General features: G+C 41.0%; 1 protein-coding gene across 1 annotated transcript in view; it reads left to right on the forward strand.

The window, feature by feature from the left end:
• dgkb (diacylglycerol kinase, beta) overlaps window positions 1–21,173 on the forward strand; it is a 49,061-nt gene that overhangs the window by 14,235 nt on the left and 13,653 nt on the right. The window contains exons 10-20 of the mRNA XM_014200606.3: window positions 467–584; window positions 811–899; window positions 1,190–1,306; window positions 1,783–1,881; window positions 2,100–2,204; window positions 3,143–3,216; window positions 3,963–4,037; window positions 5,647–5,732; window positions 7,014–7,103; window positions 7,450–7,610; window positions 12,585–12,649. Of these exons, the coding sequence (XP_014056081.1) occupies window positions 467–584; window positions 811–899; window positions 1,190–1,306; window positions 1,783–1,881; window positions 2,100–2,204; window positions 3,143–3,216; window positions 3,963–4,037; window positions 5,647–5,732; window positions 7,014–7,103; window positions 7,450–7,610; window positions 12,585–12,649 (1,079 nt within the window). The remainder of the gene's footprint in view (window positions 1–466; window positions 585–810; window positions 900–1,189; window positions 1,307–1,782; window positions 1,882–2,099; window positions 2,205–3,142; window positions 3,217–3,962; window positions 4,038–5,646; window positions 5,733–7,013; window positions 7,104–7,449; window positions 7,611–12,584; window positions 12,650–21,173) is intronic.

Here is a 21,173-nt window from a genome sequence, read left to right on the forward strand (position 1 = left end):
TCCCAGCTCTCCTTGTCCACTAGATGGAGTCATCTTTTCAGTTTTTTGCTGCCTTTGTCTTCAGTGATCTTGAACAAGTCGTCACTTATCACAGGCTAATGAGACAGTCTCTTACAGCGACATCAGACTGTCGTTTTGCTGTGATTGACGTAAAAGGTGACATGATTAATGACACAGGATTAAAGGGAAGAACCCAGGCAATCCTCCCCACTAAAGTTGATGGCTTTGGAGAACAGTAAAAAAATATCAAAATCTTTCACATGGGCCCCATTCAGTTGCCAAACGTTGTCGAACGCTGCAGATAAAAATGCCATGAAAAGAGCCGGTGTGATTCCTTATTGTGCATGTCAGAGAGGCATGTTTGTTTTACATGGCCTATTTATATCTGCCATGTAACGAATCACCCAACCATCAACCAGTCAATAATTAACCAATCAATCAAACCAATCAATCATCTTTCCTTTAGAATGTGAAAGACGATGGGCAGCACGTGTGGAGACTGAAGCACTTCAACAAGCCGGCTTACTGTAACCTGTGTCTGAACATGCTTATAGGCCTGGGCAAGCAAGGGCTGTGCTGCTCATGTGAGTATGGTAACATCAACAGTTGTCTCCTCATGTCTACTCTCATTTTTACCATTCATAAAAGGTTTATTCCATGCACTTTTTCATCATTAAGAAGGCATTTTTGTGATCCAAATCGCCCCTTGGAAATGTGCATCTCCAACCTCAATTTAGTGTTTGCTATTCTTAGATGTTTTTGTGATTTTTTTGGGGGGGGGGTTCAAAACGTGTGTTCCACCTCTCCCAGTCTGCAAGTACACTGTCCATGAGCGCTGTGTGGCCCGAGCTCCTCCGTCGTGCATCAAAACCTACGTGAAGAGCAAGAAAAACACAGAGGTGCGTCCAATTGGAGTGTTTACTAATCGGCACGCTCGGATCAGCGATGCTCCACAGAGCTTAGACCCAGGGCTCCTTCCTCACTAATGGAACTAAACAACTCATTCTGATACTAAGCATAGCTAATGACAATATTTAGTCTGGTTTAAATACATTCCCAATACACAAACAGTATTGCTACATTTTTGTTACTTTCTTTCTTGATTTCTTGATTTCTTACTATTGTGGATTTCGCACTTGTTTTCTGTTCTGCTTTTCTCCTCTGTTTCTCGCTGTTTCTCGCTCCACAGGTGATGCACCATTTCTGGGTGGAGGGAAACTGCCCGACCAAGTGTGACAAGTGTCACAAAACCATTAAGTGTTACCAGGGTTTGACTGGGCTTCACTGTGTGTGGTGCCAAGTCACGGTACGCCCTCCCCCAAGGAGACCCAAGGAGAATCAGCCACCTCCTCATTATTTTCCACTGTTTCTTGCTGTTTATGATTTCTTTTTTGCACCTTTTATCCGAGTCCTCTCACTTTGCCAATTTACACCAAGTAACAGTTATTTCCAGTATTCTGCTAATAGAAAATAAACCACATTAAAAATGTATTTTGATATCATTCTTTTTTAAGTAAACCCAGTGTTAGGAGTTGTGTTTTTGTAAATCACACAACATGCTCTTGCTTTTTACTCAACAGCGCTTGGTGTTTAGCTAAAAAACAATTCTACATAGCTGATACAAACTGAGCGTTATATTTTATGGCCTCCATACATTTTAAAGGAACTGAACTCTAATATCAAATTACAATCAAATGAAAGGTAACATTGAATAATATGTTATGATCTTGAATGTCACTCTAATACTAATATGATTGTAATTGAGTGTTTCCCCTCATCCAGCTTCATAATAAGTGTGCCTCCCATGTGAAACCTGAGTGTGACTGTGGACCACTGAAGGACCATATCCTGCCCCCCAACACAATCTGTCCTGTCGTACTGGTGAGTTTAACTTTCAAAACGATGCCATGTTCTGCATATATACAAATTCACCGCAGGATAGCTTTATGAAAAGATATGTATATTTCCTCATACGTAGATCACTGTTTCCCATATTTATAGAGGCAATGTCGATTTAAAAAAATGGTTTATCTTTTTGATAACGTCTATTAGATTGTTTTCAAGATGCCCGTCTCAACTGTCTGCACTTTGACCCCCAGGAAAGACAGTCTACGGTGAGGAAAGATTCCAGATCCAGCCAATCAGGAGGCAGAGGGAAGATGCAGAGAGCCAACTCAGTCACAGTGGATGGCCAAGGACTACAGGTGACAATCCAAACCTTTTTCTTTTTCTTCAAAAATATTGTGAAAAATGTGTACTGTAAATTGACATTTCTAATCCAACCACAATTTAGCCTTTGATGGGCGCAGGATAATATGAAATGACACTGGTGGGATTAATATGAGATTAGTTTCTACTGGTGAACAAAACAAGAATCAGCTCCGTCCAAATCCTCCCTAATATCTAACAGACAGGCAACCGGTGACAATCAACCTGAATCATCTCCCCGCCACATCCATCTCTGCCTTCTCCGGCTAACCAGCGTAATAATCAGGATTATTATTTATAATTAGAGGAAGTAATGGATCACTCCTGGCTGGACAGGGAGCTCATTAATCCACCGCTCGGCCTGCTGGGATAGCAGACGGAGTTAAGAGCTTCATCTGTGTCAGGGAGATGCACGGGCGCACTGTCACCGCTGCCCGCCACTGAGCGGCAGGAAGGCCAACTCGTAGGCTACAGCCCACGATTAGGGCTTGTTTTGTTTATGCCTCGCCTCGCCTCAGCCCTGGCTGCCTCCAGCGTGGTAGAGGCCTACTGCTTCTCTCTATCCACTGCTATACCAGAGGTAGCGATGGAGAGGCTTGTCCCTAAGGATGGCCCCCATGTCACTCAAGACTCAAAGGGCTTCTCCCAATCAGGAGATGGTGATGGTTATAACTTGAATTAGGAGGGGTATCTTTTTTCAATTTCCTGGGATTTTGTTGGGTGTTATCTGTTGTTCACATGAGAAATGTTTGAACCTTACCAGTAACAAGAGGGGCCAGGGTGAAGCAGCCAGGCAATGTTTTAAATAAATATTCATATTTTTTATTCACTGTTTCTAATAATGATTTTACGCTATACTCTAACGTAAGATCAGCCTACTACATTATAAGCAATTGGACTGAAATCTCTTTCTGTTTTGATATATCTTGCATAGATCACAACAATAGAGGGAACTCATCCTCTACTAGTGTTTGTGAATCCAAAGAGTGGAGGGAAGCAGGGAGACAGGTAAGCACACTCTCTCCCCACACTCTAACTCTCGGCAAAAAGGTATTCTCAGAACTGCTCTTCAATCAAAGAGCTGCGTAGCCCGGCTGCACACAGAGTGCTCAAGGCTTAGTTAGTCAAATAGAAACACAATAACATTGACCTACGGACTCCTGCCTGATTCAGCAGAGGGTCTTAGATGGTGCTGTGGTTGACTGTCACATCCCTGGTTGTCAGTGTATAGATTAAGACCTCCTTCTTTAACCCAGGGCCTAATTGGGTTATTACTGAACATATTCATTCTACTCCTTATTACTCCAGTCCTCATTTGTTTAAATGATGAGATCAAAATATGACTTGAGCCAGTTGATATAATGAAATTGAAATTAAAATGAATTAGTCTTTCTAATGACTTCGTCCTACAGCCCTCCCAGTTGCTGACAATGACACTGTGATAGGGCATTGGCGCTGTCAATCATACTGTAGCAAAACGGCATACGGACTATGTACCGAGGTTCAGTTGATCACATTTCAATGAAGTGTTTGCATTTGGACTCTTCTTCACGATCCAGATGTTCTGTGGTAGCTGTAAGGGGGAGATGTTTCAGTAGGTTTCTGTGGGTTAACTCAACACTGTATTGCTGGTGGACAAAATTCTATCCTCTTCTTTCCTTATTTCTCCTGTTTTTTCCTCTTTCCTACTCTCCTCTCCTCTTTTCTCCTCTTTTCTCCTCTCCTCTCTTCTCTTCTCCACTCCTCTCCTCCAGGATCTACAGAAAATTCCAGTACCTCTTAAACCCTCGGCAGGTATACAACCTGGCCAAGAACGGACCCATGCCTGGGTAAGTTCTGCTCTAATCATCTCAAACAGACTAAGCAACATCTCCTAAAGTGCACAGAACACTCTACAGTCATGATTCAACTATCATTATTATCCTCAAGTTACATGTGGAATCAGAGTGGTGGATGAGCGACTGTTTACAAAGCCCTAATGTATTCCGCTATTGCCCAGTCATAATATCCAACATCTCATGCAAGGGAGGTCTCTCAATTTGAGCCTCTCACTCAATCCGGATTCATATGCAGACGTGATTGAAAGTTGAGATCAGAGATCACAAACACTGAGACAACAACACTGTGCTTGAGTCTAGTATTGGTTACAGTGTGTGGGAATAGCGATATATTGTGAGTGACACGAGGCATGCTGATGTGTGATCACGCATACTGCTGTAGGCTGCACAGGCATGGGTCTGGGGTTGTTGGACTATCCGTGTCTATGATTAAGAAGATGAGCAGATCATTTTGATGCACAAGGTTCTGCCCCTTTTGTTTTAGACACACCAATTTCGGAAAGTTCTGAAATGCAGGAACACGTCACCGTCGTGCTCTGATGTTGCTGGACTTTGATTAGGTTTTGAAAGCAGAATGTAAATGGTTCGCGAAGAGGAAAAGTCCAATATAAACTTCTGTAGACGGTTTAGTTTATGCTCATAATTACAGTGGCCCAGAGGGGCAAAATAATGGCTTTACGCCATATATCTATCTTACACAGTCGTAAGATTTGAAATTGACCTTGTCGGCCGTATTGTGTCTTCAGTATTGATTCTCTGTGTTTGGAGCTTTGTTGGCTGGAAAGGCCATGTTTATTGACGAGGCTCTAAGAGACGTGTTGCACTCAGAAGAAGCCCCTCTCTAGCTTTAGTTGGGAACATTCCAGATGACCTTGCCCGGCTGTAACCTTGTTAATATTTGGTGAAGTGTACGTAATGCGGTTGGCATTAGCAAGGTGACTGGTCACCGTGGCCACTGGCAGGCTGAGGCAGCCGCACACACTGCTGTCAATTAGCACTAGCGCTAATGCAATTAGCCCAAATTAAGTGTTTGTTTCTTGGTATTTAAATATCCCCAAAGTTGCCTTTCATGTTCGCGGCCGTCTGTTTTGCACCTAATGCGGTTTGCAGTCCCAGTTGGAGAGTAATTGAGCGAATCATTTATCCACCATATGAGGCTTGGAGGCTCCCTCATTCAGTTAGGGCTTTGTTATTGTGAAGGAACGGAAGAAGTTGGACTGAACATTGGCCATCTTGATCCGATTAGCCTCTGAACAGACTAGCTGGCTGAAGGAATAATTGTCAATGTGATATGTGTTATTTTGTGAGATTATAAGGGCCTTTGCAGAGCCGCTCCAGTGCAGCAGAGTTACAATATACTGTAGATGTGAGATAAAATAGGGATAAGTATGGAGATAAAACACTTACAGTACCTTTGAATAAGGTAGCCTTGAGTTCAATTTACTATTGGACAAAATAGTGCATTTTCTCAGGGCAGAATGTCTGAAGATTTTTAATGAATTTCTAGTAGATAAAGAAAATAATGTTTCTCTCTAAAAGGGGATTATTTCCTGCATTACATAATTGATATTGTGTATATGATTTTTTTGTTGTGTTCAAGGTTGAATTTCTTCCGAGAGGTTCCAGATTTCAGAGTGTTAGCTTGTGGTGGGGATGGGACAGTCGGTTGGATTCTGGATTTCATAGGTGAGTCTGCACTTCCACTGAACACATCCTGGTATATACTAGTGATTATACTAGTGGGATGAATGGAACTATGCCTAAGTATGAATTTGGTCCTCACAATTTTATAATAAAAATTGCATTTACATTCTAAATATAACATAACTTTTGCATTATAACAGTTTTCCCCTTTCCTTAACATTTCATTGTGCTTTCTTCAAAACCTGTACATTTATGCCGTACGGTGACATTTTTTGTGCGTTTCAATTATTATTATTTTGTATTACTTTGGTGAAATAAACAGTGCTCTTGTTATTTTGCAAGAAAACATCAAATATACTTGTATGATTTGTATATAAACATTTTCATTACGTCCAAGCCTACGTGTTCAAGGGAGGTAAAACAGGATGATTATGTGAGTTCAAAATCGGCATATTAGTCGTCATTTGAGAAACAGCCTGCCTGAAGTAAATTTTTTCTTGAAGACTTATTCCTGGTTCTGCCTTTAAAAATTGCCTCAATTTTTTATCAATCAAAACAAAGAGAAGTAATAACATGGACAGAATGAATGCTACTCCTGAAATAGCCTGTGAGACTGGACATTCACGTCGCTATCTGTTTTTTTTTTACTCAGAGACCTGGGCAAATCAAAGTTAAATAAAAATATATACAGTATATTAAAGTGGATCCGTGTCCAATTTTGTTGTTGTGGTCAGAATGTGGGGGTGTGGTCATCTGTAGCTCAGTTGGTAGAGCATGGAGCTTGCAATTTTATTGAACCTTTATTTAACTAGGCAAGTCAGTTAAGAACAAATTCTTATTTACAGTGACGGCCTACCCCGGCCAAACCCTCACCCGGACGACGCTGGGCCAATTGTGCGCCGCCATATGGGGCACAGCGGTCTAAGGCACTGCATCTCTGTGCTTGAGGCGTCACTACAGACACCCTGGTTCGAATCCAGGCTGTATCACAACCGGCCGTGATTGGGAGTCCCATAGTCCCATTGGCCCAATGTTGTCTGGGTTTGGCCGGTGTAGGGCGTCATTGTAAATAAGAATTTGTTCTCAACTGACTTGCCTGGTCAAGTTAAGGTTACATGGGACTCCCAATCACGGCCAGTTGTGATACAGCCTTGAATCGAACCAGGGTCTGTAGTGACGCCTCTAGCACTGAGATGCAGTGCCTTAGACCACTGCGCCATTCGGGAGCCCTGCATGACTGTAAGTTGCTCTGGATAAAAGCATCTGCTCAATGGCATAGTAATAATAATACAGTATGATGTTTTTGTTGTACCTCTTCTGTAGATAAGGCCAACCTGGACAGGAACCCCCCTGTGTGTGTACTTCCCCTTGGAACAGGAAATGACCTGGCAAGGTGTCTGCGATGGGGAGGAGGTATGCTAGCAATTTACTGACCCAAAGTGTGCCATTTTTTTAAATGAATTATATTATTCCTCTTAAATGAAGGAAACATAAATGTGTGGCCTCAGCTTTTTGTCCAATTACATGATTCATGATATTGAATTTAGATTTGACCATATATACATTTTCTCCTTTGACTGTAAATTTTACCTATGTTTTCATGTAGGAATAAATCAGTAGGCATAAATAGTTAGAATAGCTAAACTTACAGAGAATAATGTTATATTAAAATACTTATGGCCTATGCTATAATGTGTTTTAGCTTATATTCTGGGGTATTATCTACAACAGGAGCGATCCTATGTTGTTTGTGTATTAGGTTATGAGGGAGAGAGCATTCTGAACATCTTGAGGGGCATAGAGAACAGCTCTGAGGTGATGTTGGACCGCTGGAAGATTAACGTCACACCCACGGACAAAGAAGAGAGGGGAGACCCTGTGCCTTACAGCATCGTCAACAACTACTTCTCTATTGGGGTGGTGAGTTACTTACACTAATATACAGAGCATATGTCACATTAAAGGCATAGTTCAGCGATTTGAAATATTTGATTCCTAATATTAGCAAATCTTGGCAGTGGCTATTTTAACAAAACGAAAGTGTGGATTGCAGTCACTCCTTGTCCATAGACGGCTTTCAAGATAAGTAAACACATATCTAAATATCTAAAATGATCTATCCCTTTCAGCATGAACAGTGGGTCAACAAACTGGACTAGACAATAGGAGAGGGCCATGTTTGATCTAAGGCTCTCACCTAAAACAACACGACTGACACCTTCATGCTTATCGTGGATCATCCATTTCAATCGAATAATCTAGATAAAGGCCTCAATTGGATAAATACTGTATACCGGAACTTAAAGCAGCAACATAATCATATGTTCTTCTGAGTAATCTTACTCATTTTGATCAAATGCTAGTTAATACGCCTGTATTGAGATGTGTTTAAGCATCGACCACCTCTGATTGAAGAACATGTAGTATTTTGTGCATCTGCGTGGTGATACGCACCTTTAAACTCATCAACAGCAGAGTCAAACCCATCTCTGTCCATCTTCAACATAACGACACTGATTACACCCAGATCGTGTGGGTCATTACTGATAAATGTCAGGGGAAATACGGTAATTGACATTTGCAGGTTGGGAGACGGTGGCATCTTGGTGTTGTGACATTCGAACACGACGGGGAAATGAGGGATGCATGTCCTTAGAAATGTTAGTCAAATAAATACCTTGGCTTTGTCCCGTATTGACGAAGGTAGGTCCACTTGACAGACGGAGGGGTTGTAAGCATTGGAAAAAATAAAGATCATTTCTCTCATAATTCCTCAATATTCGCCGTGGCTTGAGGCAAAACATGTTTTCTGAATGTATGTACAGATATTGCAATACCCTTCAACCAAAGAAGCGTAGCAGCCTTAGCAGAAGTATTACTTTAAGCCATTGCAACCAATAGACTTCATTGTTATAACACTATTTTCATGGCCTTCTAACAGTGGGATTAGTATCTAACGAACGTGTTGACAAATGAAGTTGTTTGCCCAGGATTAGGAAGATTCTGAGCTCTCGATGGAATTGAGTGTGATATATTTTGTGTCACATTTCACATCAAATCTTGCTTTCCGTTGGAAAGAAACACTGAATACAATAAAGATTACAAAACAAGTCAAGCTAATAATTACCTCAGAGATTATGCAGATGAAGAAAGATTGTTTCTGTAATGACATTTCTGTAGAGTCAAACTCTGAGGATCAGTAGTAACCAAAAGGTTTCACTATGTCGAGCCACAGAAAAGTGTAATCATAAGGATCTTATTCTTGGATTTCAAACATTTCATGTGCAGAGTGCACATCTTTTTTCATCTTAAAAATTCTAAGCATTGCATCACAGGTTGGCATTTATTGTCGTTATTGCACTGGAGGCACCTCTGCAGAATGGTTACTAGCTGGCACAGCCACCAAGTCATAGAATCAGATTTTAAACCTAACCTTAAATTAAGACCAAAAATATCATTTTTGTTTTCCTGAATTTTTACAATATAGCCAATTTTGACTTTGCAGCTGGCCCATCCAGTGGAAATCGCTAATTTCAGATTCATGACAATAAGCATCAACCTGCCATTGCATCAGGCGTTGAAGGTGGCTGGGGCTTTGCACAAACCGAAAGGCGTCTGTTTGAACTTGCACAAGCCCAGGGGTTGGTGAATGAATGGGTAACAGTGTTGGATGGGGAGAGTATATTTCAAAACGTATTTTAAACCCACCATCCCTGTCAAACTTCACAAAGTACTAGGATCACCTACAACTTCCTCATCCATTTTTACAAGATTTACACCAAACGCCAAGTCGTAAAATCTTCCCAATAGACCATCATCCGACCACATTGTCAACTATTTTAGCACACCTCCTTTTCCTATCCTTCCAATCCAGCCATTCCATCCAGTTGAATGGAATTAATGGTGCCATCCCTTTATGAGGACGTTAAAGTGACGTGAAGTGTAATGATCTCAATCAGGGCTTAGTGTGCTGAGGAACAGACCTAATCACAGAGGAGGTCCTAAGATGATGCAGTCAGTTCATCTAATGACCCAGGCTCGCATGTCAAAGTCATTACTTTCCCCGTGAAGGAGAGTCATCAGCTGCCTGAGCACCACTCATAATTGGACTAAACTTTGAGCTATGAGGGCACATTACATTACACATGTCCTGTATTAATTTGGGTGCCAGAGTTTTACAATGGTAATTATTTGAAGGCGTCCCCAAGATGAGTGAGAGGGAGCGTGAGAGTGAGATTTCATTGTCCTACTGCTGTTTGGGGATTGAGGTTGAAGATGTTTGTATCATCAGCTCAGATGATCGACTGTTAATGTCCTCTTATTGTACATATGAACTTGCGCTACATTAAATTGGCCCTGGGGGACAAAGTAGCTTTAGTGGAATGTAGTTGCAGTAGCAGTCCATCTAGTTACAGTTAGAGACTGACGGGAACTTCTACAGGAAGGATAGGAACTTCTACAGATGCACCATTGTGAGCATTCTGTCGGGCCGTATCACCGCCTGGTATGGCAACTGCACCGTCCGGGACTGCAGGGCTTTCCAGTGGGTGCTGTGGTCAGCCCAACACATCATCGGGGGCACGCTGCCTGCCCTCCAGGTGATCTACAGCACCTGGTGTCACAGGAAGGCCAAGAAGGTCATCAAGGACCTCAGCCACCCGAGCCACGGCCTGTTCACCCTGCTACCATCTAGAAGGCGGAGACAGTACAAGTGCATCAAAGCTGGGACAGAGAAACAGCTTCTATCTCCAGGCCATCAGACTGTTAAATAGTCACTACTAGCTGGCCTCCGCCCAGTACCCTGCCCTGAACTTTAGTCACTGTTACTAGCCGGTTAACACCCGGTACTCAAGACTGCTGCAATATGTACATAGTCATTGAACACTGATCACTTTAATAATGTTTACATACTGTTTTACCCACTTCTTATGTATATACTGTATTCTAGTCAAGGTTCATCCTATATAACTACTACCGTAAACACATTTTCCATTCATATACTGTCCATAATGTCTATACACACCAATATCTATACCCACCGAACTCTGACATTGCTCATTCTAATATTTATATATTTCTTAATTCCTTTCTTTGAATTTTTTGGATTAGCGTGTATTGTTTTGTATTTCTAGGTATTACTGCACAGTTGGAGCTAGGAACATAAGCGTTTTCGCTACACCCGCGATAACATCTGCAAAATATGTGTACGCGACCAATAAAATTCGCTTTGATATGATTTGACGTATTGTATACAAGGTTATAGTGTACCTTCTTCAATTTGGAGGTTACTTGAAGTGGTTGCTCACTGGTTTCTGAGCTGCAGTATATTTTCACAGATTTCAAACCAAAAGGGAAACAACTCCTCCTTCCTTTCACTCTTTTGTTTTCAGTTATTGTCCTGTTTGTAAGAAAATCAAGTTCCAATCTTTCACATATATCCATCATCTCACCTTTTCTGGCTCATGTTGAAGATAAATAGAGTCTGCGGGGATCTTGGAAATTCTTTGGTCTTTATTTAACAGCGTCTTGAAAAGACATCAAGAAAACGGCATTGATTTTTTTACTTTCTCCTACATGTTGTACTGAGAGCTAGCAGGGGGTCCTCCCTGTGGTTGGCGTTTCAATAGAGCCACTCAACATGGAGCGGGTCAAAACAGATTGCTCAAGTGGGGGGAACAAACCCTAAAAGTTTCCTGAAGTTTTCCCCCCTTTTTGTGGTTGAAGACTATTCGTCAGTTCTTGTTTTTACTTGGCAATCATCGTGACTCACAAAGACCATGGTAAATTCTAGTGTGGTTTCATCTTCAAATGGCCCAAGGGTAGTCTACTTTTTTGGTAACATTTCATAGAATACACAGAATTTTCAACAAACAGGCACAGATTTTCTCTCCTTAGATTCTCTTGATTAATAGAGTAGCTGTCAATCTCAGTCTGTCATTATCATCACACATGCCTGCATGCAAACACACACACACACACACACACAACACTGCCAGGGAGTCTACCAATGTGGTGCACTTCTAGCCCCGGGTCAGAGAGAGAGAGCGAGAGAGTCTAGAGAAAGAGAGCGAGAGACAGAGAGAGAGAGGACAAGTTGGTTGCCAGGGGAGCCGGCAGCATCCTGTACGTTGGGAGCTGTGATTACTAGCAATGTGTGTTTAATTAATTAGCCTGTGTGGAGAGACGGCGTGCTGTTCGTCAAGCTCTCTGTCAATACCCTCATCCCTGGCTCAAACCTCAACCACCGCCCGCCTTCCAGTTGGCCAGGAATTCAAAAACACACTGGTTCTGTTTAGGCATATCAATATGCATCGGGCATATGTGTCGTTTTTTTGGGTGCAGTAGAAAGTTGGCTGAGATGCTTATCACCAGAGGGGAAGAAGTTGACTTTAATTGGTGTTAAAAAACCATCGTATTGATTTTAATACCAACGTCTTGCCTATATTTTGCGACATCTTTGTATCTCATAAAATTAATTAATTTAAATAACAATATCCCACATGTAAATGTAAACTCTTTTAGTCTTGTAACTTATTACAAAATGAAAATATTTGTTAGTTTTATACCCCTAATATACAGTACCAGTCAAAAGTTTGGACACACCTACTCATTCATGGGTTTTTCTTTATTTGTACTATTTTCTACATTGTTGAATAATAGGGAAGACATCAAAACTATGAAATAACACATATGGAATCATATAGTAACCAAAACATTGTTTTACAAATAAATTACAAAAAATGGAATGAGTAGGTCTGTCCAAACTTTTGACTGGTAATGTACGCATACTCCTTATTTATACAGTCATTGGATAATAGGCCTTTTCCACTGTATAAATTAGTATAAAAATCAAAGTCAATGCTGAATCCATGTTATTTTCTCTCCCTTATTTAGGATGCTTCCATTGCACATCGGTTCCACATGATGAGGGAGAGGCACCCTGAGCGTTTTAACAGCAGGTATGTGTTGTTGGGTTTTAACCAACGCTTCACCAACACTGCATGTTAACTCCTCCCTCCCTGTTGACTGTCAGCACCTGTGAAGCTGCCACTTCTAACTGGTATATGGTTAGCTCTGGTATTTCCTCTCGCTTTTTCCTCATACTTTAGCCCATATCTTACTGAATTTATTTAGTTTTCTAGAAATATATTTAGGAGTCAAGAGGATTTTGCATTGGTACAGGGGGACTTTTGGATTGTTTGATTGGTCAATGTATACAGTAGGTTCTGTCAAAGTATACAGTTAAAACATACTAGGGATAGTTCTGAAGTTGATCATTCATTTAGCAATATGGGAAAAAAGTGGCATTCAAAACCTCTGGTAGTGTGACACCTAGGAACAGAAATACTCACCAAGTCAGAAAGCTCTATACAATACTGAACCTTGGTCCTTTAAAAACATGGCTGGAACCTTCATATTGCAATAGACTCTTTCTTCTAATTTTTTTCAGTAGTCACTTGATGCAGTAAATGGACATGCCTCATATTTAGCATCTGTGATTACCTTAAATAGATGTGTTCACCGTTGGAGATGAACAAATGTGGCATCTATGTTCCCATCAATATTTAACATGACCAATACGTCTCCACTAGCAGTAGGGAGTAATGGCGTGGGTAATTGAATTTGCTTGGGTAGTTTGACGTCATGTATCTGTCGGAGTGATGACACACAGTCTCCTAATAATCCCATTTGTATTCATTTATCATATTTACTCTGACTTTAGTTCAACATTTAGCAAACTATTATCCAAAGGTTCGTTTAGGCTACGTTATCTGCAAAATTATATATGGGAGAGTACTCAAATTTTCCTTGTATTGCAGTTTGTGTTTTTTCTCTCCAGTATGTGTGTTCTAGGCATATTCCAATGCTACTGTAGCCATACATTGAAGGTACAGGTTTAGCAACACTGCATATTTTTTTATCATTGGGTTAAATCTCAATTCCCAAACTGTTAATATCAATCAATAACATTATATGGCTATATATATATATTAATACACAGTACAAAAAAAATGTATACAAAGACATCAAATATATTGTTTTATACCATTTTAAGCCCATGTGAAAAATGATTGAGATATTTTAAGAAAATTATACCATCTGTTATTTGAATTCAATGAATAATTTACAGAAGGGAATGGGTTTAGGATCTCTCTATTACACACTATCCTTGCCAATTGAATAATGCATGATTATAGTTTTTCAAGGTAGCATATATTTTGTTGGATTTGTCCAAGGGGCTCATGTCCATTGCAAGTAGAATGCAACTTATCATGGAGCCATTTCCTTCCGAGTGTATGAACAGTGTTCAATAAGCGGGTGTAAGGCAGAGAACACTGTCTGTACAGGATAGAACATTTGGGCCTGTGTAAAGCCAACACCAAGACACGTTAAAAGTTCACAGCAGTCCCAACTCAAAAACACAGCCTGACACACACAGTTGAACTAAACATAAATGGATGACTCTTCCAAATCAGATATATTCACCATCTCTCAGTTACTGTATTAGTGTCTTTCAGCAGCCATCAGGCCTGGCACGAGAGGCTACTAAGTTACAATGAATGGAAGAAGCATCCCCCCCACTCCATTCCTCCCTTCCTCCCCCATCGAAATCACAACGGAGACTGCATTACTTTCTCTCTTTCTCTCAGTCTTTCTCTCTTTCTTCAGAGGAGATCAATTACATTTGTCATCGGGTTGACCTTAAAGAAGACATACATATTTGATCAGGTTTAATTAGCAACAAAATAATGGCATATTGTGTTTTAAATTATGAAACGAGGGGATTTGGTTGATGAATGTAATGAATGCTGGGGCCGGGGGTGTCTCCCTCTCTGTATTGGCACCTCTGGGCAGTTATGAGGGAGAATGTGTGAAGATTTGACACGTCGGCAGATAGATTCATTTACTGACTGCAGCCTGACCAAGAGGTGATAATGAGGTCGAGGATTAAAAGTAAGACAATCAGTCGACCCGTGACGACGCCGCACACTACCTCCCTCTGCCTAGTTAAAATATACTGCTCCTTTTTCTCTCTCTTTGTTACTGATCTCCCATGTAATTACACGCTAATCTCTGCCTCAGAAAGAGAGAGAGAAAGTAAGGGAGAGGGGGGGAGAGTAAGAGATGGAAAGAAAGAAAAATACGTGATTTATAGCCAGGTAGAGATTTTCTCGTCGTTTTTGCCTTTGTACCCTCAGAAACAGATACACTTTCAGCCAATTTCAATAACCTGTTAGCAACAGTTCAATGGCCACCAACACAGGTCTGTGTTCTAAGCCTGAGGTATTGTATTTGATGTATGGCAGTCTATTACTGTTACTACTACTGTCTTAAGCAGTTATATTACCACTCTCCCTCATGTAGCCTGTGGCTGTTCTGTTGAACCACTCTGGCGTTAACCTTTCCTGGAGGCACAGGGAAGCCCAGGCATGGAACGCTCTTTAGCATAATGAGTGTGTTCATCAAAGCCTGCCGTGCGCACAGGGCCCACTGGATCCACTCACACACTGCCACACACACTTCCAAACTGCTTCCCCACAGGGCCCCTGTGGACCCGGGCAGGGGCCGCCCTCGGACCTCATTTGAGGATGAAATCGTTTGTCTGACCAGGATGTCATCTATAATTAATGGCCACTTGTGAGTGTAATTTAGAGAGATCTCACCTGTGGCCCTGTCCCCAACCCAGCGTGAATGTACACAGAGTCACACACATGCGCATACGCAGGCAAGTGAGCGCATACGCAGGCAAGTGAGCGCATACATATACTGTACACACAAAAATGAACAAACGCACACACTCACTAATGAATGGACACACACACACACACACATACAGCTGTATCCTATATAAACATAGTTTCACACTTGTCTGGACCTCAGACGTGAGCCATCAGTCTTGTTCAGTAAATCCCATAGACTCTAATTCTAACTGGTTGGTATGTAATATTTAATATGATACTTCTATACAGGCTTAGAAACAAAAGGTGTAGAACCCTTTTGGATTCCAGATATCACCCTTTTGGGTTCCAGATATCACCCTTTGGGCTTCCATGTGGAACCGTTTCCACAGAGGGTGATACATGGAACCAAAAAGGTTCTACCTAAAACCAGCTAAAGGACAGCTGAAGAACCCTTTTGGAACCCTTTTTTCTAAGATTGTAGAAGAAAGGCCTAAAGTAGTCTCAATGCCCTCTGATTTCTCACATTGTAGCAGCAGCTCTTACTGTCCAAGACCCCAGCCACATATTGACTCCCCATCACTCCTCCAAAAGTCTCCTAGTCCCTGTTGTGTCCCCCATCCTCTGTCGAGCCCCCATAGCCCCTGCAGAGCCACCAGCTGGCTACACGGTTCCCTTCTCACACCTTCCTACCAGCAGTATGTTCACGTCTAGGGTGAGAGATAACAGACAGCAAATCATGTACATTAGATAGATAGTTTTTAGATTTTATGTATCTGATTATTGTAGTCCCTATATTATAACAATTGATTGGACCATATCCCTTACAAGCCATTCTGTTACTTCAGTACATTTATTGTGATGAATCTAGGATTATTTGATTTCAATATTGGACAAAAAACAACAAAACCCCTCCTTATAGTATGAGCTGAGCTTTGTAACAGAAAAGTTCCAATGACAAGGACAATTTTTTATAAACTCGGATAAAATGATTCGAGCTATCCCAGCAAACCGGGAACATTCCCAGAACATTAGCTAAGATTCCCATTAAGTGCTAGTTAGGGTTTTATTAACATTTTGATGATAACATCCCAAAAACATTAAAATAATGCTTTTGATAACAACATTTAATTACATGGATGAAATGAAATGCTGTGTGTCTATATCACCTTGTAGTTGGCCTACAATACAATCCTCAAATGCAAATTGCCATTAAATCTGTAGAGAAAAATAATTTGGGTTGTATTCCAATCTGCTTTCTTATGCTTCAAGGAACTAGAAATATGTATGCTGAGAATGTTGTGGTAATATTAGGTAAAACTTAAATATAACGTTTTCTAAATGTTCTTGAACTGTTCTGAGGGCTTCCAAGACAATGTTAATCTGGAGGTGAAAGAAACTCACAGATGTTTAGACAAGGTGCTGGCTAGCGGGGTAGAACACTTGAAAAAGAAAAGGAGAGCTGCACACTCTAGGAGTTCAGATGCAATAATTGAATAACCAACGTTTTGACAGACAAGCTGTCTTCATCAGGGTACCTCCAAGACAAGGTAAAATATATATTGTGTGAACATCAATGGAATGGTATTCTAAACCTAAAACAAACATTTGGAAATTGTGGAACATTGTGCAACATTGTGGGTATGTTCTGTGCAACATCTTAAGTACAATATGTGAGTATCACAAGAATATTCTTGCAACATCCAGACAACTCACATAACTTAATTAAATGTTCTGGGAACCTTTAAAAATGTTGGACCAGGTGTTCTGTCAACATTCTTAAAACATTAAGGGAATGTCGTGTGCAATCTAACTTAAACATTGAATGTCATCACAACTGAGCATATCTTGTACCCACACTGTTCCCATAACCTAATTAAATGTTCTGTGAACCTGGTCCCAGAACATTCTGGGAATGTTTTGTGCACCCTGATACAAACATTATCTGAATGTCAGCACAGCTGGACAGTTTGTGTTTTGGGAACATTGTCATATCCCCACAATGTTCCCACAATCTAATGAAACATTCTGGGAACCTTTAAAGAACAGACTAAATGTGTTCTGGGAACGATCTTGCAACATCAGGCGAATGTTTTATGCAAACATTGTATAATCATCAGCAAGACTTGACAGTTTTTGTGTTATGAGAACATTTGCTGCAACTTAACAAATGTTCTGGGAAATTTGACAGAAACACTTTTGGTTTGCTGGGAGGATACTGATATTATAAATACACCCAGGGATGCTTTGCTTGTAGTTCAAACAAACCCATTCATTGTACTGTTTTATTTGGCATATCTCTTTAAGAAAGGGGAGACAACACGACACAGGCCATTTTTCAAGCTGCCAGTCAGAGTTGTAGCACTCGGGGTGGTGTCATGTTAAACAAAACAGTGCATTGATGCAATGCACAAAGAGTTGGTTATGTCAATGTGATATTTATCACCTCTGATCAAAAATAAATGAGTGTGAAAATAAGGTCATAGATCATGGGGGCTTAGATTAAGTGTCAGAGGGAAAAATCAATGGCTCTGTGCCTCATGCTAACAGTAGACAGTAGAAAGAGCATTGAAGAGTATTACAAGGTGCTGTGGCCTGGGGATAGCCTAGCCATGCTACACTGAAGCCTGTTTGCCTTTGACACTTTTTAATACAGTGACGAGGCAGGGGTTTATAAAGTAGATGAGTTGACTGATGAGAAGAGAACAGGGCATAATACTGTGTTAAGTCTGCACAGGGAGCTGCTTGCTTCACTGGTTGGTGAAACCTGAGACAGTGTTGTCTTTTGACATCGCAGTTGTAGCTACAAATTGTCTCTCGTGCACTCAGTGGTGGAAAAAGTACCTATCTTTGTTAATCTGATTTTCAAAATGAACTTACATTTGCAATATACTATAAGTTATGATATTATGGACACACTCTGGTTAATGAAACCCTTTTATATTCACTTTTATTGCAAAGTCAAATCTCTTGACCCACATTAAAAGTATCAACCTGTTCAGAAGATCATCATTTTCAGTTGATTCTCCATTGATCCTCAATGGCCATCTCATTGGAGCTTCTCCCTGTTCCAGCTGTGTTTCAGACCATGGTGCTGAGCGCCAGTCTATCAGCACATAAAGGATGGGAATCCAATGGGGCCAATGGGATGCTCCTAATTATCTCATGAACGGGGAGATAAGGCCGTGATTTGTTGCCATGGCTCTCTTGTTAGGTTAAGTGGAGGGAATCGACAGGACAGTCAGATGTCGACTCTATCCGTTCTATTTGTTCCCGTGTTGAACTACTACACAAAGTTGAAAGTGCTGCGTTTTGGTTTTGGTTATGTTGTACTGGAAAGAAGTCAATGCTCTAGTAGTATATGTTGATTTTGACTTTATCTATTCCCTTCTTTAACTACGTTAAATAGACTTGAGGACGACAAAGTGCTGTGTTTTGGTTTTGTTTACAGTAAAATATAACCTTGATATTATACGATAAGAGTGAATTTGCTGTATAAACTACTGTATGTTTTACACATGTTTTAGACATCCTACATTAAGCAGAGGGAACAAACAGGACGTTCAGATGTCAACTGTCTATTCCCATTTTTAACTACTACAAAGTCGACTTGAGACTGTCTAGAAAGTGCTGTTTGGTTTTGGTTGTATTGTACTGTATGTGCTGTGTGTACTGTATGTTATGTGTTTTAGACATGCTGTATTAAGCCTATTACTGTGGTGATAAGTGGTGCACTGTACAAAAGGTACTGTACATCAGAGGAGAGTAATAGCCTCTTGAGTTTGCCTCTCATGTAAACAGAGAGAAACTTTCCGCCTGGCAACCAAATAATACAGCTGCTTGGAAACCTGGGTAGTTCCCCTGTGTCTTAAAGGTCGCAGTGCTTCAGATGTGCGAGAGCCTCTTGAAAATAACAAAAACAAACCAAAACAATTTCACCTCAGCGAGTGCTGCAAATTATTCTTCCAACAGCTCACTGCAGGTGTAAAGACTGCACATCGTTTAGTTTCAGTCACACCACAAGTTGCTTTGTTTTTTAATAGACTCGTGAATAGGCCACCACATTTGTTTGTTTGCAAATGATGCTCATGTCTGCATTTGTGTTTTGTCTGCAACAGGAGTGCTTGTGTGTTTTCGTTCTCGGCTGCCATAGACAAGTCTCTCGTGAGAAGGAACCAGACCTGGGTTCAAATGGTATTTGAAATAGCCTACATTTGCACATTTGCTTTAGCCGGCCTTGTGTTAAGTCTGCTAAGCACACAGATTTATGGTGAGGGTTGCACATGGAGCCCAGGGCAGCTGTTGGAAGTCATGTTTGAGCGATGCTAGATGTGTCATTGTGTAAGTAGGCCCTCTCAGCACGCCCCATGTCTTCCCCCACTGTCTCTCGCTCTCTTTCGCTCTCTCTTTCCCTCTCTCGCTCTCTCCCTCTCCCTCTCTCTCCTTACTCCTCTCTTCCCGCACCTATTGACCATCTTGCACATTATAAATCAACATTGAGCCAGAGCTATCCTGCAAGTGGCTAATGAAAGCTAATTTATAAAGCAGCTAAATGGCCCTGACAAAACTCCTAATGAGGAAATCAATAATGTAGTGATTGTTACTCTGCTTACACTAATACATCCCGCTTGTAAGGCTTTGATTCCAGTGAAAAGAAGGCCATTTTTTATTGTCTTCAGTTCTGCATGTCAGCACTGTGGTAAGGTTGTTTTCTTCTCTCTCGCGCGAAAGCCCCATGATGATAAATCTTCTGTTGGCTGTGTGGTGTGCTTTCAAAGAAATCTCGAAAGAAAGTCAAGCATTTAGCTGTAAATAGACATTGGTGCTCATGAACTTTCTCTATACGGATGGGATGCTCTGAATGTTAGAGCAGCATTTAGTCCGCCATCAAATCAAATGTTATTGGTCACATGCGTATGGTTAGCAGATGTTATTGCAAGTGTATCGAAATGCTTGTGCTTCTAGTTCCGACAGTGCAGCAATATCTAACAAGTAATATCTAACAATTCCACAACAAATACCTAATGGAATAAGGAATGGAATAGAATAAGAATATATAAATATAAATATATGGATGAGCAATGACAGAGCGGTATAGGCTAAGATGCAATAGATGGCATAGAATACAGTATATACATATGAGATGAGTAATGCAAGATATGTAAACATGATTAAAGTGACTAGTGTTGCATTTATTAAAGTGGCCAATGATTTCAAGTCTGTATGTAGGCAGCAGCCTCTCTGTGGTAGTGATGGCTGTTTAACAGTCTGATGGCCTTGAGATAAAAGCTGCTTTTCAGTCTCTCGGTCCCAGCTTTGATGCACCTGTACTGACCTCGCCTTCAGGATGGTAGCAGGGTGAACAGGCAGTGGCTCGGGTGGTTATTGTCCTTGATGATCTTTTTGGCCTTCCTGTGACATCGGGTGCTGTAGGTGGAGGGCAGGTAGTTTGCCCTCGGTGATGCGTTGTGCAGACCGCATCACCCTCTGGAGAGCCCTGCGGTTGTGGGTGGCGCAGTTGCCGTACCAGGTGGTGATACAGCCCGACAGGATCCTCTCAGTTTTGTGTATCTGTAAAAGTTTGTGAGGTGACAAGACACATTTCTTCAGCCTCCTGAGGTTGATTAATGCCTCATTAAATTCACTTATTAAACTGAACTCCAATGTGTACTACATGTACAGTACAAAGAGCAGCTAATATTCCTCATTCAAAGACTGCTCCATCTGTTTTTGCCAGGCGAAAGATATCTTCTTTCCCCCACTTAATTCATGCTCAAAGGAGGTGAGTTATTATGACTCTTTC

Source organism: Salmo salar, chromosome 05 (assembly GCF_965601325.2).
Source record: "Salmo salar chromosome 05, fSalSal1, whole genome shotgun sequence".
Classification (NCBI taxonomy): Eukaryota; Metazoa; Chordata; class Actinopteri; order Salmoniformes; family Salmonidae; genus Salmo; species Salmo salar.